The 26485-nt window shown below is 42.0% G+C and overlaps 1 protein-coding gene across 13 annotated transcripts in view; it reads left to right on the top strand.

Annotated features, from left to right (window-relative positions):
• Positions 1-26485, top strand: part of osbpl3b (oxysterol binding protein-like 3b) — a 237289-nt gene that overhangs the window by 143332 nt on the left and 67472 nt on the right. For all 13 annotated transcript variants that reach the window (XM_041183816.1, XM_041183809.1, XM_041183813.1 and 10 more), the window contains 3 exons: positions 20733-20870; positions 22620-22713; positions 24485-24732. In XM_041183816.1, coding sequence (XP_041039750.1) covers positions 20733-20870; positions 22620-22713; positions 24485-24732 — 480 coding nt within the window. The remainder of the gene's footprint in view (positions 1-20732; positions 20871-22619; positions 22714-24484; positions 24733-26485) is intronic.

The following is a 26485-nucleotide window of genomic DNA, read 5'->3' as shown; positions in this document are numbered from 1 at the left end:
CATGATCTCCCCTCAATCTCTTTTGCACCAAGAAAAACAATCCTGGGTTTCCCCAACCTAACCCCATCCCCGAACCTCTCTGGTAAATTTCCTTTGCACCCTCCTATCCTTCATATAATGTGGTGACCAGAACTGCATGCGATACTCTAACTGTGGCTTAACCAGAGATTTTTTTAGAGAGAGCAAAAGGGAACAAAAATAAACTGATTCTTACAGTGCTCAGGGATTTGTTTCAAGTCCTATCCTCCTGACTGGTATATGGATTATAGACACTGAGAAATTAAATCATTTTTGTAATTTACTGATGCATTTTAATTGTTAATATTTCAAAGCTCACAATTTATAAACAGAGATCTAATGATAGAAACTTGTTGCAGGGCTTTTCTGCCTCAGGTAAGAGGTCAGGTAATAGTTGAATAGTACGGAAACAATTGGAAAACAGAGGGTTGTGGCAGAGAGGCAGGTCTAGGTGTTAGGCATATAGAAACTCATGATGTTTATGGAATAGGAGCACCGTGTATCTATGTAAATGTTAGGAAGTTGAGGATGCTCTTTGAACTGCAAAGATTGTTGTTGAGAAGAAATTGCAAGTCAGCATTAGCACCCATGAAATATTTTGAGTTAAAAGACAAGCACAGAAACAAAAGTTGAGTTTTAAATTTATCAAAAAATATTAACTTTGTAGACTGCTTTAAAAGAATGGATGAATATTTGATTTGGAGTGAGGGGTGGTATATAAATGTGACAATGAGATGAGAACAGATGTAGTTTATCTGAAACTGATCAAGGAAATCAGTTAACTGACAGGCCAAACTGAATCAAAGTGAATTATTATTCCTGTTCTTGTGGTGTTCATTGACAATGAAGTGATTACTGGTTCTCTGACGGCCTAGTAACCTTACTAATTGGTCAATGGCAAAGAATATGTGATGACTCGTATGCTTTTCAGAGCTAATAACTTCTGTGTGCTGGGGACGTACATATTAAAGTAATTGGATATCAAGGGTTCTGGGCATAGTGCAAGATGATCAACCATGGTCTTGGTGAACAGCAGAGCAGGCTCGAAGGACCAAATGGCCTACTGCTGCTCCTGTTTCTTACATTCTTCTGTATTTTCAGTATGATAAGTCCAATTTTGAAAATTAAAAAAAAATCGTTAACTATAATCTCAGGCGATAGAAATAATGGTCAATCAAGGTTTATTTGGAAGAAACTGATTCTGTAACAGGTCAGTAAGGACAGGAGGTCAGATAAAAATCAGTTTCCTGTTTTCTCTTTTTGCCTCTGATTTCAGCAAGTTGATTCACCTGTGCCATAGGGCAGCTTTATACAGTCACTTGGTCCTAGCTAAGGGTGGATTTTAAAAGTTTTAAATCAAAATATTTAACTGAGCACACAAGCATACTGTTGATATCAGCCTAACTGTTTGAATATATCTCTGCTTTAACCAACAAATTTTGATTAATCTTAATCTTTAGTATGTTGGTAAGCCCAGGAACAATTTATTAAAAGGTTAAAAATACTAGGATCCAACAAATATGACATTGGAATTAAAATCTAAATGAGAATTGGATGAAACTTATTTTTGCTTAAAAAACATTCCTGGGGTTTGCTACATTGGGTAACAACTGTTTTTATTCTCTTTTCATGCTTGGGTGTGTAAGATCCTAATGACTGAGATTGGGTTGTGGAAGGCCATTCATACCATGCCAGCTCATTCAAACGCACACAAACTGCAATTGTTCCCCTCCCATAAATCTCAAGATTTCATGATCCCACTGATTTCTTTATTTTTCTGATACTACTGGAAACGTGTTTGTACTCGAAAGAGTTACAAAGCCCAATGCAAGATATTTATTCTTTGCCTTTCTGTGGTTTAAGCTTATTGTTTCTTCTTGTTGTGTTTAGAAAATATGAAGAGTAAGAATGGATTTGTGCTGAATAAATTGGAGTCAAAGTATGGCATGAAAAATGGTACCTGAACAATGGGCTGTCTTAAAAGAAGAGATGGTTTGGGCACAGTTAAGGTATATTTCCATGAAGGGGAAAGGTAGAGCAAACAAATCCAGAGCTCCCTGGATGAGAGATGTTAGGTGGATAATACACTGGAGAACCAAGCTGAAAATGGAAGGTTCAGAAGAAAAGTGAAAAAGCAACCAATAGAAGCAAAGAGAGTGTGTGAAAAGAGACTGGCAGTGAACATAAAAGGGAAATCCAAAGTATTCTATAGGCATATAAATGGTAAAAGAGTGGTAAAAGGTGGTGTAGGGCCAATTAACGGATTTACGCAGAAAGCCAGGGGCATAGCTGAGCTATTAAATGCCAAGGGAAAGATGCTACCCAGACCATGGTGAAAGTGAAGGCAATTAATACACTAGAAGGATTTAAAATTGAAAAAGAGGGATAGGCTGCCAGTACTTAAGAGTTGAGAAGGCACCAGGGCCAGATAAGATGCATCCAAAGATACTGAGGGAAGTGAGTGTGGAAATTGCAGGGGCACTAGCCATAATTTTCCAATCTTCCTTAGACTCGGGGGTGGTGCCAGTCAGTTTAACTTCGGTGGTGGGGAAATTTCTAGAAACGGTAAGTCTGAACAAAATAAGTAGTCACATGGACAAATGTGGGTTAATTAAGGAAAGCCAGCATGGATTTGTTGAGGGAAAATTGTGCTCAATTAACTTGCTGGAGGTTTTGGAAGAAGCAACAGAGAGGTTTGATGAGGACAGTACTGTTGATGCAGTGTACAAGGACTTCCAAAAGGCATTTGATAGAGTTGTGCACAACAGACTTGAGTAAAATTGTAACTCATGGGGCAGAATTTTTCGGTTGGTGGGTGGGCTCAGCAGGAGCAGGTGGGGGGGCGGTCGTTCTGCCATTTTACGTGGGCGGGCCAATTAAGGTCCATCCAGCGTAATATGCGAATGGTAGCGCTCAACACTACATGTGCGGGCAGGGGAAGGAGGGAGAATTGCGGCCAGTGCTCTTTCGCACATGTGCATGAAAGTGTGCTTCAATCTCCCTGAGGCATGGAGCTACCTCAGGGAGATTGAAGGGCTTCTGAAATTATTAAATAAAAGGTTTATAAAGTTATTTAAACATGTACCCTCATGTGACTGTGACACATGAGATGGGACATGTTTTTATATTTATGAAATTTTTAAATTTATTTAATAAAAGCTTTAGGAAACCTCATCCCGCTCGTGGATGAGGATTCCTAAAAAACGCGAAGGCCGCTGGACCTTTTCGTCTGCCGCCAACCTTAAGGTTTGATGGGCAGCATTTACAATACCTTAATTAGATCCTTAATGGCCTTAATGGGCCGTTTACAGCTGACTCCGGCACACGCTCGCTGAATGAAATGTCATTATTCAGTGCGTTGATGTTGGGATGCATGCCCATGGCCATCGTGTGTCATTTTACATGTTGGCGTGTCGGACCCACCCCCGCACACCGACTGAAAAATTCTGCCCATGGAATAATAGGGGCAGTAGCAATATGGATGCAAAATTGGCTGAGTGAGAGGTAACAGAGTTGTGGTTAATGAATGTTTTTCAAACTGGCAGAAGGTTTGTTGTGGAGATCCCCAGGGGTTGGTGTTGGGGCCCTTGTTTTTCCAATGACCTAGACCCCAGTGTATAGTGCACAATTTCAAAGTTTGTGGATGATGCAAACCTTGGAAGCATTGTGAACTGTGAAAAGGATCATGTAGAACTTCAGAAGGACATAGACAAGTTGATAGAATGGGCAGACAAATGACAAATGAAGTTCAATGCAGGAAAATGTGAATTTATTTGTTTCGGTAGGAAGAATATGGAGACTTAATAGAAAATAAAGAGTTCAAATCTAAAGGGGGTTCAGGAGCAGAGGGACTTGGGTGTATATGTGCATAAGTCATTGAAGGTGGCAGGACAGGTTGAGAGAGTGATTAATGAAATATATAGTATCCTAGGCTTTAGCAATAGGGGTATAGAGTACAAGAGCAAGGAGGTTATGTTGAACTTGTCTAAAATACTGCTTTGGCTTCAGCTGGAGTATTGCATCCAGCTCCAGGTGCCTCACTGTAGGAAAGATGTGAAGGCCATTACTGAGAGTGCAGAAAAGACTCATGGGACTGGTTCCAGGGATGAGGAACTTTAGTTATGAAGATAGGTTGGAGAAGTTGGTCCTGTTTCCCTTAGGGAAGAGAAGGGTGAACAGAGACTTGATATTCAAAATCACAAGGGTCTGGACAGAGTAGATAGGGGGAAACTGTTCCCAGTTGTGAAAAGATCAAGAACGAGAAGGCACAGTTTTAAAGTAATTGGCAAAAGAAGCAAAGGTGACATTAGAAAGAACTTCTCTCAGCTAGTAGTTAAGATCTGGAAAACACTACCTAAGAGTATTGAGAAGGCAGGTTCAATGGAAGCATTCAAAAGAATTGGACTGTCCCCTGAAAAGGAAGAATGTGCAGGGTTACAGGGAGAAGGTGGGGGGAATGCTGCTAGGTGAATTGCTCATTCAGAGGAGCTGATGCGCACACGAGAGCTGAATGGCCTCCTCCCATGCTGTAACAGTTCTGTGGTTATGTGACGTCATATGCCTCTATAATAAAGTTCCTCTGATGCTTCCTTCCAACACTAGAGTTTTTCCCAAAGGCCACAGTCCTCTGGGACTAGTGTTAACTTCATGGCTCTTTTCTGCATTGTCTTTATCTTCGTTAAAACTGGACATAGTATGCCGAGTTTGGTCTAACCAGAGCACTGTTTAGTCTTACAATTGAATTCTTTTTTCAGTTTGGGCTTTATCTTGACAGGAAATTTTGTTCACACTAAAATGGTGATTTAGCTCAGCAAAACAAGTCTCTTATGAGCCAAAATGTGTGCCTCTGTATGTGTCGCCCATGATTAACAATTCCTCCTCATTTGTTCTTTAACTATTGTAGATACCTACTATTTTGTGCTGGCTCTTTCAAAAGGCTTAAATTACCATGCCATAAAGTCACTGTACAGGTGAAAACTAACACAGATTTATTTGTGTTGAATAATAATAGAAGCAGAAAGATACTGAGCCTAAATATGAACAAATAGAATCAGCCTAGGAGGGATTTAATTGTCCTTTTTATAAAAGAACCAGTTTCTTGCACAGCACGCTATATGACCGAGCATTTGGCTAAAAGTCTTTCATTGTCCTTCATAATGCATTACTGTAAATGGGTGGTGTGAATTTCCAGTAAATGTGCACAGCTTGGATTTTCAGCCAGAAATCAAGACAAAATGAACAAAATATTTTCCTGGTCCTCGAAGTCCAATGACTTCTGAAGTCAGGGCTATTTCCTCAACTTTGAGTATAGATGCAATTTTTTTATTGTTTCAATGAGCAGATGGTCTCACATTATCCAGGTTTCCCAAGTAAATGCTTTTATTGGCTATAATTCAGTTTGCATCAAAATAAATTCTCTGTATCCTGAATAAATTCCCCAGCTGCCCCTTAACTATGTAGGCCTTGATTTTATGTATCTTTGCAGCCTGTTTTGGCAAGGAATGGAAATGTGAAATGGAATTCTTGTGCTGTCCCTGTGTTCCCTACCAAACCCCAGCCCCACTATCACTCACGTGGCTTTTTTGGGATTTACAGCCACAATGTTGTGGGCAAAACAAAAACAGAAATAGAAATACCTGGAAAAACTCAGCAGGTCTGGCAGCATTGGCGAACAAGAGTACAGTTGACATTTCGAGTCCTCATGACCCTTCAACAGAACTACAATGTTGTGGGCAAGTTCAGCTAAGAGGATAACGATGAGAAACAGGTTATCTCATTAATACCTTAGTAATGTTGCTGAGCAGGAACATACTTGCATTCCTGAAGTCCTGCATAAAGACGACAAATAATCTAAAACTTAAAGGGCTGCATTTTGCCTAATCAAATTGATCAAGAATCCAAGGTTTCAAGATAAATTATGGTTTTTTTTCCACTTCAGTAAGTACATCCAGGCAATTAAGTAGGTATTTTTCATGCACTTCATGTTTCTGTTTTCTCCTAAACTTGATGCAGGTGAACCAGTTGCCAGGAGCCTATCAACTGCATAGTGGTCAGGACACAGGGAGTACAGCAGTGTGTAGCCTGCTTTGATGGATTGCCAAATCATGCCTTTTGTCTCCTAACCAGCAATTTTAAATTAGATTAAAGGAAGATGGGTTTTGTTTTACCTCTAATTACTTTTAAAATGCTGTGTGAAATTTTAAAAAAAACTACGAGAAATCTTTATTTGCCACAAAGATCTCTTAATTAATTGTCATTGAAAAATGCAGCACTGTTTACAAAGCTAGAAGCTGCGCTATGTGAACAAATTTTTCCCCCTCAACAATTTCCACATGTGCCCAACTGACTTGGTACAGAATTGTATTTGTTTTGTTTTGTTGCTGCTCCGCATTCACTGGACATCAACTTTCCCTTTTTAAATTTCATGGTTGGCTGTGGCCAATATTTTGTCAATGAGTGTTTTTTTTTGTGAAGCCACCCGAGCACAACATTTAAGTGGAGCAAGGCCTGGGCAATACCTTCCAATTTGTTGTGTAGCTTAGTGGGAATGTTGCTGGACATGTTTAGCATTGTGTACTGCTACCAGATATATTGCCATCTTGGCGATTTTCACACCCTTATCAGCATACTTAAGTTGTCCATTTTTCTCCGTGTACGAAAACATTTTGCTGCCTTACGTTTTATCTGGCACCGGCCCACTCGCATACATATTTTATATGATTCATTTCACCAGCTCTGCAATTATCTGCAAATTTGGTTAATTTACATTGTGCCTCTGCATCCAAAGTGAATGTAAATTAGAAACAGCAGGAACCCCAACACAGAGCTATGCTGAACTCAGATCAGCATTCATCATGCTCCACCCCCATTTCATCAATCTCTAACATTTTTTTTCTCTCTTTCAGTCTTTCTTTACCCATTCCCAGTTTTGAAATGAGTTTCTCTGTTTTAAGGTCATGTAGCCAGGTTTTTCTGTAAAAAAAAAATCAAGTTTTATTTGTATTCTAGAAACCCCATATTTTAGACTTCAAGCTTCAGTATGTTTCCAAAGTGTGGCACCTGCAAGTTTCATCCACATAATCAAAGGCATTTTTACTGACCAAAGATTCAGATTTTCTTGCCAACAGATTTGAAATCTGCACTATCCTCATTCAGATTGACACTTTCTGAAATATACCTGGATGTTTGCAAGTGTGTACATTAACTACTTGTGGGAGAGTGTGGGCATCTCTTCAATTCCTTTTGAAGTCAGCACCACTAAGTCCAACTGGAGTAAAATCAAAATGATGTGTTGTTGTTGACTCCTGGGGAATTGCACCAGCCCTTTGTGACAGACTGCTGCTGACAACATTAATCCACTGAGGTCATTGCCCTGCAAAGATCTTGCTCTTGCAGTGAAAAGCAGGATGCAGTGTGGATTTTTAGTGTCTAGCTTATGATCCATATAATAGGCATTGAAATGTTAATGGCTTAGTTTTGTCAACTAAAATACTCTGATTGCAAGCATGAATTTATTTTTTGAAGCTCCTGACCTAATTTTTAATTATTGCTTAATGCAGCAAATTGGGAATCTAACTTGCAATTTTATTTGGCTCCATTCCCAGAAGCATGTTGTGGTGATGTGGCACAGTATCAGACGCAAAGGTAGATTAACGAATAGTATTTATTCTATTATTGCAAGCCTGCTTTTAGTTCAAAGAATATGTCGCTTGAGAAATTTAGCTACACCACTTTTTCTGAGGTGAGGAAAAACCAAAGTGAACTAAAAGCGGGTCACAGTAAAAGCAGCCTGTTTGTGTACCGCAGTTGGCCCTTATGTTAGGATTTGCAAAAATTGTGGTTTTTTCAGTGTAAAGTGATAATGGATAGTGGTAATAAATGCAACAATTCTGTTCACTGCTACATATTAGTTTCCTTATTTTCTGCTATAGCTGGTAATGTATTCAGTTAAATATGGGTCATTAGGTCCTTTCTCCTCATCACCACCACCCCCAAGCCCATCATTCTTTGTCCTTTCCGTGCTGATTTTGTTGAAGGAGCCCTGCCATTTTCTTGATTCCATTTCATTTCCTGAACAATGGAGGTAAATTTGTGCTCTGCAATGATGAATATTTGTACCAGCCAGCTGTTCTGTGGTGTAGCATTGTGATCTGTCACCTGCTTTTTCCCTTTTAAGTAGGCCAATAATGCTAATATTTTGAATTCTGAATCCACTTAAAGCACTGGAATCCCAACATATAAAAGGAAATGTTGACTGGGGGTATTTTAACATTAATTTTTACTTCCTTACTTTGGGAATGCTGTAAATTCAATAATAAACCATGCCGCTCCCTACGTCTGCCCATCATATCACTGTAGCCCTCTTCAGCTCTACAATTCTCAGTGTGCTTTCCCAATTTTGACATCTTGCACACCCCAGATTTTCATCACTGCATCATTGGCAACTGTGCTGTTAGCAACCTCGACCCTAATCTCTGAAATTCGCTCCCTCAACCTGCCTGCCACTTTCTAATAAATCTACCTCTTTGAACGTGCCTTTAGTCACATGTCCTAAGGTCTCCTTATGTGGCTCAGTTTCATGTTTTGTTAACACTCCTGTGAAGCACCTTGTGATGTTTAGCTGTATAAATGCAAGTTATATCATGTCTGAAATGGTGGGATGTACAATTATTGACAAAACAAAAACAGAATTCCCTGGAAAAACTCAGCAGGTCTGGCAGCATCGGCGGAGAAGAAAAGAGTTGACGTTTCGAGTCTTCATGACCCTTCAACAGAACTAGGTGAATCCAAGGAAGGGGTGAAATATAAGCTGGTTTAAGTTGTGTGGGGGGTGGGGGGTGGTTTGGGTGGTGGGAGAGAAGTGGAGGGTGTGGTTGGAGGGACAAACAAGCAGTGATAGAAGCAGATCATCAAAAGATGTCACAAACAACAGAGCAAAAGAACACATAGGTGTTAAAGTTGGTGATATTATCTAAACGAATGTGCTAATTAAGAATGGATGGTAGGGCACTCAAGGTATAGCTCTAGTGGGGGTAGGGGAGCATAAAAGATTTAAAAATATTAAAAAAATAATGGAAATAAGTGGGAAAAGAAAAATCTATATAATTTATTGGAAAAAACAAATGGAAGGGGGAAGAAACAGAAAGGGAGTGAGGATGGAGGAGGGAGCTCAAGACCTAAAGTTGTTGAATTCAATATTCAGTCCGGAAGCTGTAAAGTGCCTGGTCGGAAGATGAGGTATTGTTCCTCCAGTTTGCGTTGGTCTTCACTGGAACAATGCAGCAAGCCAAGGACAGACATGTGGGCAAGAGAGCAGGGTGGAGTGTTAAAATGGCAAGCGACAGTGAGGTTTGGGTCATTCTTGCAGACAGACCGCAGGTGTTCTGCAAAGCGGTTGCCCAGTTTACGTTTGGTCTCTCCAATGTCGAGGAGACCACATTGGGAACAACGAATGCAGTAGACTAAGTTGGAGGAAATGCAAGTGAAATGCTGCTTCACTTGAAAGGAGTGTTTGGGCCCTTGGATGGTGACGAGAGAGGAAGTGAAGGGGCAGGTGTTACATCTTTTGCGTGGGCATGGGGTGGTGCCATAGGAGGGGGTTGAGGAGTAGGGGGTGATGGAGGAGTGGACCAGGGTGTCCCGGAAGGAACGATCCCTACGGAATGCCGCCAGGGGCGGGGGTGAAGGGAAGATGTGTTTGGTGGTGGCATCATGCTGGAGTTGGCGGAAATGGCAGAGGATGATCCTTTGAATGCGGAGGCTGGTGGGGTGATAAGTGAGGACAAGGGGCACCCTATCATGTCTCTTTATGGGATATGTGGAACATTCCTTGTTCCAGTCCTACTCCAGCCCCCTTGCACAACTCTTTCTCCGGTACATCGATGATTACTTCGGTGCTGCTTCATGCTCTCATTGGGACTTGGAAAAATTTATTAACTTTGCTTCCAATCTCCACCCCTCCATCATTTTCACGTGGTCCATCTCTGACACTTCCCTTCCCTTCCTTGACCTCTCTGTCTCAATCTCTGGTGATAGACTGTCCACCAATATCCATTACAAACCCACCGACTCCCACAGCTACCTCGACTACAGCTCCTCACACCCCGCTTCCTGTGAGGACTCCATCCCATTCTCTCAGTTCCTTCGCCTCTGTCGCATCTGTTCCGATGATGCTACCTTCAAAAACAGTTCCTCTGACATGTCCTCCTTCTTCCTTAACCGAGGTTTTCCACTCACGGTTGTCGACAGGGCCCTCAACCGTGTCCGGCCCATCTCCCGCGCATCTGCCCTCACGTCTTCTCCTCCCTCCCAGAAACATGATAGGGTCCCCCTTGTCCTCACTTATCACCCCACCAGCCTCCGCATTCAAAGGATCATCGTCCGCCATTTCCGCCAACTCCAGCATGATGCCACCACCAAACACATCTTCCCTTCACCCCCCCCGTCGGCATTCCGTAGGGATCGTTCCCTCCGGGACACCCTGGTCCACTCCTCCATCACCCCCTATTCCTCAACCCCCTCCTATGGCACCACCCCATGCCCACGCAAAAGATGTAACACCTGCCCCTTCACTTCCTCTCTCCTCTCTGTCCAAGGGCCCAAACACTCCTTTCAAGTGAAGCAGCATTTCACTTGCATTTCTCCCAACTTAGTCTACTGCATTCATTGCTCCCAATGTGGTCTCTCTACATTGGAGAGACCAAACGTAAACTGGGCAACCGCTTTGCAGAACACCTGCGGTCTGTCCGCAAGAATGACCCAAACCTCACTGTCGCTTGCCATTTTAACACTCCACCCTGCTCTCTTGCCCACATGTCTGTCCTTGGCTTGCTGCATTGTTCCAGTGAAGCCCAACGCAAACTGGAGGAACAACACCTCATCTTCCGACTAGGCACTTTACAGCCTTCCGGACTGAATATTGAATTCAACAACTTTAGGTCTTGAGCTCCCTCCTCCATCCCCACCCCCTTTCTGTTTCTTCCCCCTTCCATTTGTTTTTTCCAATAAATTATATAGATTTTTCTTTTCCCACCTATTTAAATTATTTTTAAATATTTTAAAATTTTTTATGCTCCCCCCACCCCCACTAGAGCTATACCTTGAGTGCCCTACCATCCATTCTTAATCAGCACATTCGTTTAGATAATATCACCAACTTTTAACACCTATGTGTTCTTTTGTTCTGTTGTCTGTGACATCTTTTGATGATCTGCTTCTATCACTGCTTGTTTGTCCCTCCAACCACACCACCCCTCTCCACTTCTCTCCCACCACCCAAACCAACCCCCCACCCCCCCCCCCCCCGCCACCCGCACAACTTAAACCGGCTTATATTTCACCCCATTGGATTCACCTAGTTCTGTTGAAGGGTCATGCGGACTCGAAACGTCAACTCTTTTCTTCTCCGCCGATGCTGCCAGACCTGCTGAGATTTTCCAGGTAATTCTGTTTTTGTTTTGGATTTCCAGCATCCGCAGTTTTTTTGTTTTTATCTCTGTACAATTATTGATTTCATTTGACCTTTTGAAAAGGATGAAATAGTTAGCAAAGTTGACAAGTAAATGGCTGTAAATTGCGGAATTCGGGTCATTGTGGTTATTTTTTGTGCCAGGTAGTTCTTTGGTTTAAAGAAAAATGTAATCATTAAGCAGCTTAATAATTCACCACATGATTCAGACTTAAGTGGCACACCTTTGAATAAGGATAAACTGGAAACTAACAGAATTCTATGAAAGTAGTGTAATACGAGATAGATTTCCATGTAATGCAAAATCACATTAGCCCTCTCCCACCTTTTAAATCATAGCCCACAGACCACACAAAACAGTACCATTCCAAATCGTTCGAAAGGAAGAGGTCAAACTATGTTTTTGATTGTTGTGTATTTGTGTGCATGTTCTAGATCATGGTAATGGTTAGGTATTGATTTTGCTTCGTTTACTATGTTTTAGAAGACTTGCAATGAAACTGCACAGGTATCTTCCATAATGCACTTTTGCTAAATGTTTTATCCTTTTTTAATCAGAAAAACTTAACAGAAGAAATTTGGTGTAGACTCGTAAGCTGTAGGTGCTGCTAGATGTGTGCCTGAGGCAAGTAGTCAGCCAGCACAGCTAAGCAAGGCAAAGTAATTCAAAAGCAAAATATTGCAGTTGCTGGAAATGTGGAAGAAAAACAAAAATGCTGGAAACACTCAGGTCCGGAAGCAACTGTGGAAAGAGAAACAAAGCTAATGTTTCAGTTCTGATGAGAGGTCACAGACATGAAATGTTAATTCTATGTTGCTCTCCACAGTTGCTGCTAGACCTGTTATTTGTTTCCAACGTTTTCTTTTGTTATATCAAAGGAAGTGATGATTCCCGTTTGTCACCCCAGTCATAACATTTGGGAAGAAGAAACTTGTATTTACATAATACCTTTTTAAAAGTTAGGATGTCTTAGAGTGCTTTACATCCTACATTGAAGTTGAAGTGTAGTCACTGTTATAATGCAAGTTTCCATAAACAGCAACGTGGTAATGAGCAAATAATCTGTTTCAGTAATGTTGGCTGAGGGATAAATATTGGCCAGGACACTGGGAATAACTCCCCTGCTGTTCTTCAAAACAGTGTCATGAGAAATTTTGAACCAAGCTGAGAGGGCAGATAAGGACCTGGTTTAACAGTTTACTGAAAGGCGCAATACCTTTGACAATGTAGCACACCCTCAAGTCCCTAGAGTGGGTCTTGAACTCGTGATATTCTGACTCTGAGGTGAGTGTGCTGCACACTAACAATTTTTCTCCTGTTAAAGCATTTATGAAAAATCACCATAATTTATTACAGCAATAACTTAGCAGTTTGTATTTCTTGTAAGAGCATACCCAAATCTCTCTCAACATCAACATCAATTACAAGTTTCACACCTTTTAAAATGATTTTGCTTTTCTATTTTTATGACCAAAGTTGCTTGGTAGTACAGAATTTGAATACTGCTGAAAAGAGAGACATGTTGAATCTTTTTGCCTTGCATATCACACCAAATACAAGAATGCCAAATTTCAAACCATTACAATAATTTATACTGAAGGAGAAAAAGGTGTTGGTTCATTGTCAGCCAGTCATGATAACTAAGAGCCCTGAGGCTTGGTGGTGTTCTAGTGATCCTCCTCTGGACTTGTCCAAGGCCTTGATCACACCTCATGCAACAGGACCAAAAATGAATATAATATTTTAACTACGTCTGTACCAAGGCCTTGTCCAGCCAGTCTGTCACGGATGCATCTGTCATGACAGGATTGATTGGAGTGACCATGCACAGTGCTTGTGAAAACAAAGGGCTAGAAATTGGATGTAGTGGTGCTTCAAAGACATTGTGTCAATTACTGGGTCTGGCATGTGCCACCCACCTATTATGAGGGCAGTAGAATGGCATGTGCAGTGCACTCCCTCTGTGTTTGATCCGCGCTAACCTCCCAAATTGGCTGATGCACAAGTCAGGACTGGAAACTTTGTTCACAAAATTTCAGCCCACGATTTTATACATCACCACCCAAAAGTGTGGAGTGCAGGTGCAAGGCGGGAGCTGAAGCTGTGAAAATTAAGGGCCGCTGCACAAGTTGCAGCTGAGGTGGTTTTTGGCAACTTTTCCTTACATGGACTTGGAAGTCCTTCATGCCACCATGACAAAGTTATGATCCAGTTATGGGGCAGTTCTTTCATTACCTCCTTGTTTGCAACAGCGCTATGGAATAGGACAGAGAAGGCAGATAGGCCAAGTTCTACAAGGAGAGAGGGAAGAGGAGGGGCAACAAAGGAAGACAAGAAGGAGGCATCCTGGACCTCGTGTAACTGGAGCAGTTGTCAGACAGTGCACTATGGACCTCCTTTTCCACCTGAAACAAACTCCCCAACCCAACCTGTACCCACCAATCACCAGTCTCACCTCTATTTCACACTCCACCTCACAATGCCTCCATGACCAAACATCCAACAATAAAAGCCACCAACAAAAACCTTCACATAATACCTGTATTGAGCAACACATCTAATTATATAAACCACAATGAACCAACCCTCCTTGTGCATTTGATCTATGCTGATCTTGCAGATGCTTTTGCCTGTTCTTGTGCTCCTACACAGTGCTATCCCCATGGCTGCAGCATGGCAGGTGAAAGGCTGTTGATTTATACTGTGTGTAACTGTAGGTGGTCATGCAGGATGCCCTCAAGCAGATCTTTCCCTAGAATGTCCAGTTTCAGTTTGTATCACCTCGCCATGGGTGGCAGCAGTCCAGACTGGCTGGCTAACAGGCAATAGCAAGGGCCCTGGCAGAGTGACAGTGGTGGAAGCATGAATACTGTCATCTTGAGCAAGGGCAGTAGGTATATGCTCCAGAGAGCCACTGCCACTCCCATGGGGTGGCACCACAAGACCACACTAATCTGCTGGAACACAGATTGTTGGACTGCTGTGAGAACATGTACAGCCCTGTCAGCACATAGATATGCACCCTCAATGACAGAAATCTGAACCTGCATGGCAGCAACCATAGATGGCATGACTTCTGTTTGAACTCCCACTGCAGCAGTGAGATATTGGGAGATGCAACCTGGGCTGTACTGGAAGCTGAGATATTGGCCACTAATTGTAGCTTGGTGCAGCAGTGCCCCATCGAGTTAACCACCACTTCCATGGTGGAAAGGATGGGTTTCAAGCTCTGTGGGATGTCCTCCACCATGTTGGAGCCTGACTCCTCCATGCTTCTAGACATAGACAGAAGACTGCCTGACATGTCTGCCAATGCACTAAGTATCACTCTGTGCATCACCATCTGCATTCTCTTCTCCTGTTATGCCATCCCATTGAATTCCTCATCTACATCACATGCAGCAGAACTCGCCTGCTGCCTTGCCCTCTGGGTGCTGGCACACGGGTTATCCTTTCCCTCTGGCTTTGCTGCAGCCCAGTTGTGCCTCCTGACTCACCATGCTCCTGATTCTAAACTAGCTTCTATAATTCATGGAATGTTAGTATCTGAGCTGGTGGCTAGGATTGTAAGAACAAGTGATGATGCCTCCTCATCTCTTTCAAGAGGTAGACCCTCCTCTTCCTCCTGCCTCTGCTGAGGCTGGCTCAGGTGGCAGGTCTTCTACATTAGAAAGCGTACAAGCAGAAGGAGCATATTGGAGTGGGAAGGAAAGCAGGAGGTCCATGGTCATAATATCTTTCACTTCCACTTGATGCCATGTCCAGGATGAGGGTGAGGATGGAGTTGAAAAGGGGCATAAGCTTGTGACTTGGCATCTGGACAGCCTTTGCTGTGCCAGATGTCATAGACTGTATTTCTCTGGGCCCATGATGTGGAGCAACATCTCTGTAGAGGGTTCATGGGATGGAGGTGAAGATCTCCCTCCCTTTATCTGCTGCCTCTGTCTTCTATGGGCAACCTTCTCCAGGAGAGAGGGCTTTGTGTTAGTGATCAAGTGACACTGTGCTTGGGTGATATGGCTAGGGTATGGAGAGGAGGGGGATGTGGCTGTGATGCTGGGAGTATTGGTGGATGTGTGTCAATATGATGCTGTATGTGAATGTTAGGATGAGTTCTGAGTGCTACTGGGAGGTGTGGTGCTTTGAGTGAGAGGTTGTTGGTATGTTGGGCATGTGTTGCAATGTGAGAATACATGCACTGATCTTCATCCATGTGAGATCATTGCATTTCTTGTGGCAGTGTTGCCATGTCCATAGGGCCACATTCCATCCATTAACCTCCTCTGGTTGGACCTTGAGGGCTTCCTTCTGACTCAGAGAAACAATGCTACCTTCTCATCTCCCATCTTGGGCATTCGAGCCTCTAGTGTGGTGTCACTAAACCAGGAAGTCCTCTCTTGTGCCTGCTGAGCCATCCTTGAAATAGTGACAAATGATTTTCTGTCAGACATCATTGTAGGTATACAGCCTCCTCTTAATAGACATTGAGCCTTTAAGGGAAGCAGGCTGTCTGGATCATGTGAGGAACAATCAGCTTCACGCATGAAGAGGCTGCAGGGAGCACGGAAGTTAGAATAGTATGGGAGCAGCATAGCGGTCATTCAGCTGCCACAATTTTAATAGTCATGGCAATTTGCAAATAATGACCCTTTTACCTGGAAAGCAGGTCATATGTCTTCTTACCCAAAGTCCTGAATTTATACTGAGGATGCCCTCTATTATGCTGTGTCCCCCATATTGTTAAGAACATAAATGGGATACATTCAGAATTTAGTAAATCTAGGCTTCCATGAAACACTGTGGGCCATCAGTAGCCGAGTAATGCAGAGCACCGGGTCAGGAGCAGCACCAGGCATACCTGAAGATGAGATGTCAACCTGGTGAAGCTGCAGCACTGGACTACCAGCATGCTGCACAAAAGCAGCATAATATAATGACCCCACCACCAACAGATCAGATCAAAAGTCTGCAGACCTGCCACTATCACAGCTGGCAGTCTTATGGAAAATTACTCAGGCATATCCTAGCCATAAGAAAAACAGGACAAATCCAGTTCAGGCAATTACTGCCCTTCTGAGGTGTTCTGATGGAGCTGTCGAGCAGCATGAGCTTGCCAGTAAATGCTGAGTCCTGCAAGGATCAATTGGCTCTTGACCTCACTACAGTCTTAGTCCAAACATGGACAAAACAACTTAATTCCAGAGATGACGTCAGAGTGCCTGCCTTTGACATGAAGGCAGCATTTGACAGAGTAGCAATGAGCTGCATTAAAATTGAAGTTATGGGACTGAGGAGGTTGGGTTAGGAGGGGTGGGATGGGGTGTCGGGGCTCTCCATTTTTGGAGTCATACCTAGCACAAAGGAAGATTTTTGTGTTTGTTAGAGGCAGAACAATGTACTGGTAGCTATATAAAGTTATGATAAGCTGTTATTTCTGTGATCTCTTTTGTCAATGGCTCAATGTTTATTTGCACAAGACGGGTGTCAAGTGCTTACAGCTTCTATTATTAATTCTTTAAACATCTGGTTGATACATGTGTAGGGTTGTAAGAATGGCAGCTTTTTAAATAAAAGTGTGAATGGGTATTTTTATAAGCAGTTCCACACATGCCATTGTTACTATAGATTCATTGGTTCTGCACATAATGAATGCTGGGTGAAGGGCTTGAAAGTGACACAAGTTGGCATGGAGGGTATGGGTGGGGGCATTTGGCACTGAGTTGGCTTAGGGGCTATAAGTGGCCATGGGAGTGGATAGGGGGGGGCATGAGTTGGCATTGGGGCATGGAAGTGGCATGGGGGTGAGTAGGTGTGATGGGTAAAAGCTAGAGGGCATGAAATGTCAGCATACAGCTGGGACAAATTGCCAGAGAACTGAGACAGGCCTTTTAACCTGCTGCCTTGAAGGCTCGACTCCACCCTACCACCAACCCCCACCACCCCTGCCCAACAATGCGATGACTGAGCCGTTTGGGACATTATCTACCGAGACAGGTGTGGTGAGCTGGGAGAATTTCTGACTTGAACTACCCACCTTGGTAGCAAAAATATGGGCCAGAGCATTTGTTTTGTAAAATGTTGCTTCAGAAGCCTATGTTAATCATTTATGGATACGTGGACTAATGTTGACAAGCATGTTGTAGCTGAGTGATGAACGATGTGGCATATAATTTGTTACCGATTGGCAGAAATTCCATTAACTGAGAAATCATTCATAATGTTTTTGAAGGGTTTTAATTCACTCCTGGGGTGCAGGTGTCACTGCTAGGCCAGCATTTATTACCCATCCCTCATTACCCTTGTTCAGAGGGCATTTAAGAGTCAACCGCGTTGCTGTGGGCCTGGAGTCACATGTAGGCCAGACCAGGTAAGGATGGCCCTAAAGGATATTAGTAAACCAGACGGGTATTTACAACAATCTACAATGTGTTTTTTAGAATGTCTAAATTAAAGGAGATTTGATTACAGAAAATATATTTAATGACTGACTGTGCATTGACAGAAATGGAAAGACTCAAAATGGCGAAGCCCAGCCATCTGTAAAACACTAACTTCACATCTCAGTAACCAAACGCTTTAACAGATTTTTAAATTGGCTACAGAAACAACTAATTTTCAATAATAATGTTCTTTTATTGCTGAAAAGAGGGACATGTTGCTGAAGTTTTTCATCTTGCAGTCATCAGGACAAACGCAAGAATGTTAAATTTCAAACAATCACTGCAAATTATACCACTGGAAAACTGAGTTCTGATTGGTTGGCAAGTTGGCTTTGGCTTAGATGTTGCTGTGGAGAAAGCAACAGGGAACTATGTACCATGCTGCCAGGTAATTCAAAAAAGGTGCAAGGCAAATTTTACATTCTGGTGTTCGTCCTGATGAGTGCAAAATGAAATGCTTTGGCAACATGTCCCTCTTTTCAGTGACATTCCTTTATGTGCAAAATAGGGCATTCTGCCTGTATTTATCATTTTAAATTTTGTATGTGTTCTATGTCCCCTCAGTAAGGCTATTTTTTGGACTTGGGTGGATTTTCGCAGCATGTGTTTGTTTTACAAACTAATTCAAAGTGAACGTATCTTTACACACTCATAAACCGTAAATTGTGCTCTCAAGGCATTCAATTTTTTTCACTAATCTTATCTAAAGATAGTGATTTGTTTTGAAAATTCAGCATTCGTTGTCTATTGGTGCTTTAGTTTTGAATTCCATTGTGTTTTTGAAATTATAGTGCAATCATGTTAATAAAATTTAAGTTGTAAAAAGCAAAAGGGAAAGGTAGCTCCCCTTAGTAGTGCAAGCATAACATTTACTGGAGTAATAATTGCATTTCTATTTGATTATTTATCAATAAAGTATATTTTGTATTAATTAGTTGTGTGGTCGATCCAAAAATAATTCAAATTGCTTGGGAAAGGTTAAAAATTAGTTAATTATTTAATCATTGAGTATACAAAGTTATACACTTTTTTTTCTTGCAAGCTTTTCCACTCCCCTCTTTTCTTAGATGCATTGACTTTACTGTTAAGCTTCACTTCTGGTCACCTTCAAGCGCTCCTTGCGCAAATAACCATTCATCTTATGTGAGCCTAGATGTTCTGTGTCTGCAGACTGTTTGACTGCAATGGCCCATTGCAGCCAAGCCCTATCCTGTGCTTAATTAATTTTCCTTCCCATTTTCACTCTTCCCCCTTACAGAAAGGGCTTCTGTATAGCTATCAATCATACTAACCTTGGTTAGCTTTCTACTATCTATCCATCCCAGGCCAGTTGTGAAATCCTGACCACTGTCTCAGTGAGATCAGCTGCCTTTCCACAAACTGAATGAAACTTCAGGCTGTCTGAGCTTCATTAGTTGTCATTTTCTGAGCAAAATAACTGCAAAGTCACTGGAATTGGCTTCCTGGCCATTAAAATAATGTAGATTGGCAGTTGTTGTCAGAGGCCTGTGGGCACTGTTCCAAGCACAAGGAAAGCAGTCGGGAGGGAAGAATCCCCATTGTGAAGGTGGGACATGGAGAGTGCCCGTTGCAGGGAAGACCTAAGGTTTCCTATTGGGTCTGGAGGAGGACTCTTGTTCCTCTGCCCCTCCTGCCCTGCAAGGAAACCAGTTTTGGTTCAGTTAAAACTTACCTTACCTCGCCTCTTCTGGCCCTGACTGTTGTTCCTGACAAAATTGCTTGGTGTGGGGTTCAGGTTAAAATAGCAGAATTGAACCCAAAGAGGATTTTCAAGCTTGCATGGGCGTCCTTGCTGTCAGTCATTTAGAGCTGGAATTGAATATAGCATTACCATACTTGCATTGTCAATAGCAACAGGTGCTGCAGTTGCTAGCAATATGTTATGTGTCATTTTTGATGTACTAAATCTAATTGCTTGAATAAGAGCAAAATAATGTGGTTACTGGAAATCTGAAATAAAAAGAGAAAAATTCTGGAAAAACTCAGCATCTGTGGAGACAGAAACAGAGCTATTGCTTTGAGTCCATATGACTCTTCAGAGCTGAAGAGAGGTAGAAATGTGATGGATTTTATACCGTGGAAGAACAGCAGGGGTGGGGGTGGTGTCGTGGAGAAAATAGGTTGAACAGTGGGAGGTCAGGAGAGATTTGACAACGATGTCATGGACTCAACAAAGGGAGTGTTAATGATAGTGTTAAAGATTAAAGGTGCTATAAAAACAGAAAATGCTGGAAATATTCAGGTCTGGCAGTACCTGAGAGAACAGAGTTAACGTTTCGACTCCAAATGATTCATGTTCAGAGCTGTTATTGATAATGACATAAAGGTCAGATAGGAGAACAAGGGTCACTACTCTGTGAAAGCAAAGCGTAAGAACAAGTTACAGATGGCCTTGTGGGGGAAGGGGGTTGGGAAAAAATGAAAAGATAAAAATGGAGAACAGAGGTCTGAAGTTGTTGATATTAAGTCCAGAAGGTTGTAAAGTACTGGAAGATGAGGTGCTTTCCCTCCAGCCTGAAGAGTTGTAGTTGTGGTAGCTGTGGGAGTTGGTAGGCTTGTAACAAATATTGGTAGACAGCCTATCACCAGTAATGGAAACAGAGAAATCATGCTTGATCTAGTATTTTTTTAAAAGATTACTGTACAAATATATTTATGAAGGTTTTTTTTAATATTTAGGCTTTTGACATAAACAGGAATGGTTTTAAATGTTTTTTTTAACCAATTTCTGGCACTTGGGAATGCAAATCTAATTATTTCAATTGTTTTTTTCCTTGTCCTGCAGCAGCAAGACCTCGTTCAAGTAACTAACCCTTTGGTCCATCAACTCTCAAATGAAAGCAGAGTTTCTCGAGCAGACTCTCTCTCCGAATTCTTCGATGCTCAGGAAGTCTTGTTGTCTGCAAGCTCATCAGAGAATGAGGTAAGTGTGCATGCTGAAGAAATTATTCACTTATAGCCTATGCACTGGTTAATGATGCATTGTGGGTTATCAGTAAGAAGCAGCTATTGGAGTGTGAGCTGACCTGAGCATGAATTCCATTCATATTTCTGCAGCAAAAGGTAAGTTTTTCACATTTTGACTGGACCTAATGGGGGAAGAAGAAAACTCTGAAATGTTTCCGCTTTTGCCATGGAACTTGTGGCAAGTCAACCAGGGTGTGATGCTAGTATTTTGATAGATGCATCTGGGGTTTTCTGCTTTCTTGTTGAGGATATATGAATTTGAGGAGAGGGTAAAATGGCCTTTTTTATTTCAGTAACCACATTCAGTGTAGTTCCAAGTTTAAACAAACCTGTAAAGCTTGCTTTGGTCTTAAGCTCATTTCAGGGTTTCATATGACACGAGCTTACAACCAGTCTGATTGACCCTCAGTTGCTGGAGGAGGGATGGGATCGATGGATAGGGAATGGAGTTTATAGCTGGACAAGAGCAGTTTTGGTACTGTGGAAAGGACAGAAACCTGATTGGAGTGATTCAAACAGGGATCTCTGGGAAAGATGGACACAGGTTTGGGAGGCAACATCACGTTCCAGGCCTTTGGAGTGGAAAAGAAAGTTGATGAAGTGGTAGTTTACAAGCACAGTAGTGATCAAGAGATTTTTTTGAGGAGGGGTGAGGATGGCAGATGGCAAAGAGGGAGAGGGTACCATTAACACATCAGCTAATATGAGAACCAGAAAAGTAAATTGAGTGGTCAACAGTTTAGTGAGAATAGGATTGATGGAATTTGATGCCTCAGTCAGTAATATGTGCAGCTGCTGATGTTGGACTGAATGAAAATCTATCAGTTTCAACTATTCTCATTAAATTCCCATGTACCCAAACTGTAGCAAGCACCCAGTGCTATCAGGATGGAACATCTGCAGTCAGTATCCTTAAACAAGTGTTAAGGTCTTTCAGCATGGTCTAAACTAACCATTCCACCATTGCAGTCTATTGAGACATGGCTTGTTATAATGCTTACTCTTGGTCCGACTTTACATTTCCTTTGCAGCAGGTTTGGAATGAACATCAAATTTTAAGTCCTATATTGATCTGTATAAATTTGTGATGAGTTATGACTATGGTTTTTGCATATAATTGGAGAGGTATTTTGGTTTTGTATTTTCTCCTTACTTTAGTCATCTCTATAAATTGTGAATGTGAAATTCAACTTCAGTATGGAGTGCAAAACAAGTGGTAGCGAATTGACCACCCATTATACTCATGTTCTCTTTCTATTGACTTCAGTAGAAAGGCAAATGGATGTCCTATTCGCTACCACCCATCTTACGTGACTGACAAAGTTGAATTTCAATCCTTGTATCTTGGGAAGATGGGTAGGGGGTCTTATCTTTACTTCCTTCCCTTTAGTAGCTGCTTATAGGTGCATAGGAACTCTGCATAGTAGATATCCTTTTAGACAGTTTCACCTTCTCTGTAGAGAAACTTCCTTGTCTTCACTTGGTGCCTCCTTTTTAGCATATGAATGAGATATTTTGTCCATCACAATGACCTTTCATAGTAATGAATATGTCAGCACAGGGCTTTTGTTTCAAGTATTATTCTAAAGTGTATGCATTCTGACAATATTACTCTTGTTCTGTATCGATACTGGTGCTTGCTATTTTGGTGTATATTATTTTGGGTGCTTTGAGAAGAGTGAATAATCTATTTTTTCTGTTGTAGGCCTCGGATGATGATTCATATGTCAGTGACATAAGTGACAATATTTCAGAGGATAACTTGAGCACCGATGCAGAGCCTAATGCTCAGAATATATGTAAGATCATTCCGTACTTTTTTTCAGCTCTTTGGCTTCTTTTCCAGCAGACAGTTGGTGTACTCAGACAAGTATAGGGGGTGCTGGTAGGTGAATTCCCACTGAAGATAGGGATTAACCTAAGGCATTTTAATTTAGTCAAAATATACAATTGAGGAGGGAGCTTTTTCAATCATACTTCCATCATATAAGGTGCAAACAATTCCTTTCTTCACAAAATGTAACACTCATGTTTGGAATGTAATTTGCCCTTATTGATGAAATGAGGTGACACTGTGCAATTTGTGAATTCTACTTTTTCCTTAGAATTTTTGTACTTTTTCCTTTCAATTTTTATACCAGTTTTGATTGCTTTTCTCCTGAAGACCATGAATCACACTGGGGCATGACTCTGAACACTGGCAGCCTTCAAGTGGCTAAAAGCTCAGTACTGCACATGTCAACCTAGACAGTGCTTTCACGAGCACATTTCGGGCAAGTTGACAATTAGAAATAGGAACCTTGATAAATTTTCCTCCTCCTCTTCACTTCCAGAGAGGGCATACTAAAGCTTGTTGTAGTACCTTGAGAGCCAGCTTGGCTAAAATCATCTGAATCTACACAGAGCAAAGACCATACCTGGAATCTTGCTGAGCCTATATGGTTCCGTGTGACATTATTTAGTGTGAACACAGTTTGAGCCATCAAAGCATTTGTACTTATAATAAGAACTAGTGTACTGTCTACTGGGAAGACAAGTGTTTGTTTTCATCAAGTAGTTCAATGATGTAATGATGCAATTCAAAATGATTGTATTGTCTTTGCAATTCTGAAAAAAAGTTTGAGAAATTTTTTTTTAATGACAGTTATGTTTATTTAATATTCTTTCATGAGGAAAACATATAGATCCGGTACTAATCTCCTTAGGCACCAATAGGGTAGCATCTGTGGCTGAGACAGCTGTGTGAATTCAGTGAGATCTCACTCCCAACAGTGAGCCAGCCTTGTAGGGAGTACACTTGTGATAAGCCTACAGTGCTATAATCTGTATTCTCCATCTAAAGATCCCTTCAAGTGCAGTTCAATGACTGAGATCTAATCACTGAATTTATTCTCTTTCATACAGGTCAATTCAATTTGTTTGCTAACCTTAGATTAAAAATTGTTCATCAGCTGAAACGTACACTGACTCTTTAGTGCAGTGAGTGTGGGTAGTCAAACATGAAGTTACAAGATCCCACAACCAGCAATGTAACGAATAACTCCGTTTTTTTTTTCAAGCATTGATTAAGGAATGTTGACCATGGTACAGTATTCTTAGTTTAGTATAGATGGAACCTATTTTAACATTCTATCTGAAAAATTGCATCCCTGGCAAGTTTCCTCCCTAAACTGGAACATTTGCCTGAATTAGGTGCTTAATTCCTGGAAATGGGGCTTAAAACCATAGGCTGCTGAGTCAGAGATGAGAAACTTATCAACTGAGGTAAACTGATGTTAATTGAGAGGACTAGTGACCAGAATATAAAACCAGCATTCTACCTAACCCCATTGGCCTCCTGCCCAGTGAATTGGATTTAAATTACCCCATATCTTTATACAAAATATGACCCTAAGATTAGTATGTCGAAACTGAGGCACTGTTTCACTGCTGCACTTTTTTGAAGAATACTACTGGGGTAAAGTAAGTATTATTTTGAATTATTTGTACAGATGAACTGAAACAACCACTATTTGCTTTAGTACCAGATCTTCACAAGCCTAAGCAATATTTCATTTTCTTAAAACACAGGCAATGCCCAAAATGGTACAAGTCACCATGCTAGAAGAAGATCCTGCCTGCCAGCTCCAGGACCAAATAATAGTAATATAAGCTTGTGGAATATTCTAAGGAATAACATAGGGAAAGATCTTTCCAAGGTTTCCATGCCGGTTCAGTTAAATGAACCAGTGAACACATTGCAGCGCCTCTGTGAAGAACTGGAATACAGTGAGCTACTGGATAAGGCATCTCAGACAGATGACCCATTTGAACGAATGGTAATTACACATTTTGTTTTCATCTGCACATTCACAATTGACACAAAATACAAGATGTGTATTTGAAAATGTATGTATATATATATATATAGAGAGAAATGAAGAGATATTGATTCTCCATTACTGCTAATGATAAATCAGAGGGACTTGACAATGGATTTTTTTTGTGCCTGCATGGCAATAATCTCTAACTGTAGGTTGATGTGGTTCAAGCCTTCCTATCTGCCGGTGCTTTCTGTGTATTACATTTGTGCCTGCCTCTTCCCTTGATGTGTATCTTTCTTTGAGTTGATCAGCACTTTTGTCTTATCTGTGTGCTTGAATTTCTTTTTCCCTGTAACTTAAATAGAAAATGCTGGAAGTATTTAGCTGGCCAGGTGGCATCTGTGGAGAGAAAAATAGAGGATTAGAAACTGAGGGCTGAACTTTCAGCAGGTGAGAAACAGGAGCCAGGTCTGTTTTTGAGTTATTTCTGGTGGGAAACTGATTAAAGGGAACTCTTAATTGATATGGAGATGGGTTTCCACCTGCAGTCTGTGGGAGTGGGAATGACCCCCCCACCCAACACACGCGCGCACACACACACACAACCACCAACAGTCATCACTAAGGCTGCTATTTTGCCCTTTGGGAGAGATCTGCAGTTTGTGCCAGAGACTCCCCCTCTTCACCAAAGGGAAGCCAGGTGTCATATGAGAGTCCTGACACCCAGGAAAGGGAAGACTCTTGCTTCTTTGTGTCAACCTGGATCTAATGCTGGAGGCCATGATGGAGAGGAGGGTGGTCCCCTTCCCAGAGGAAGCCACCTTATTGCACAGCAGGGGCATCCCTCTGTTCAGCATCATCTCCCTCTGTTGCCTCTTCCCCCTCTTTAACTTCCTGCTGCTCCCCTGATACACTGTCCTTTTCCAGGGCCTTATTGTCCTCGAGGCCCATTCCTCTCTGGAAATCATGTTATGGAGAACACAGTAGACCATACACGATGACCGAGATTCTTGAAGGAGAGTATTTGGAGACCACCGCCTGACTGGTTAAGACATTGGAATTGCATCTACAGAAGCCTGATGGCCTGCTCAATGGTTGTCCTGCTGAGCAGGTGGCATTAGCTGTATCACCTCTGTGCGTCTGTCTGGGCTTCTCTTAAAGGGACCAGTAGCCATCCCTACGAGGGATTTCCCTTCTCCCCTAGGATCCATTCATACTCCTTGGGTTTGGAGCGAAGTTCTGAGGCAGCCTTTACTGGCGGAGGATGAAGGAGTCATGGCAGCTGCCAGGAAAGCAGATGCACACAAGGAAGAAGCTGTTGGGCCTCAACTTCCTCAGATTGCCACTCCGTACCCACTTTTCTACACCAAATTTCTTCTGTGCCTGTCTCACCTGACCTTCCAACTTAGGCAAGATTCAAGCAGCGCAGTTATCTCTGAAGTCCAGTGTCGATGCCCAGCACTGTTGAATTAAAGGAGGACATGCTCCCTTTTTTACGGCACTAGCTGCCATAAAGCAGGTAAGCTTAAAGGTTCCATTAAAATTGACAGGCCAGGAAGCAGGTAAGTGCCTGAGCTAAGTGAAAAGGATTTGGGGGTGTGGGGGTGTTTGGAGGTAGGGTGGGGATGGGGTCGGACATCGATGGGGGGGGCGGGGGTGCTGGGGGGAATCGGACAATGGGAGGGGTGGAGTAGGCCAGACCTTTGGAGGGGGTGCTGGTGGGGGGTCAGACATTCGGGGGGTGGGGGTGGGGGTGGGGGGGATCGGA

This window comes from Carcharodon carcharias, chromosome 3, assembly GCF_017639515.1.
Source record: "Carcharodon carcharias isolate sCarCar2 chromosome 3, sCarCar2.pri, whole genome shotgun sequence".
Classification (NCBI taxonomy): Eukaryota; Metazoa; Chordata; class Chondrichthyes; order Lamniformes; family Lamnidae; genus Carcharodon; species Carcharodon carcharias.
Note: the sequence above shows the minus strand (reverse complement) of the source record. Positions and strands in the feature narration are given on the sequence as shown.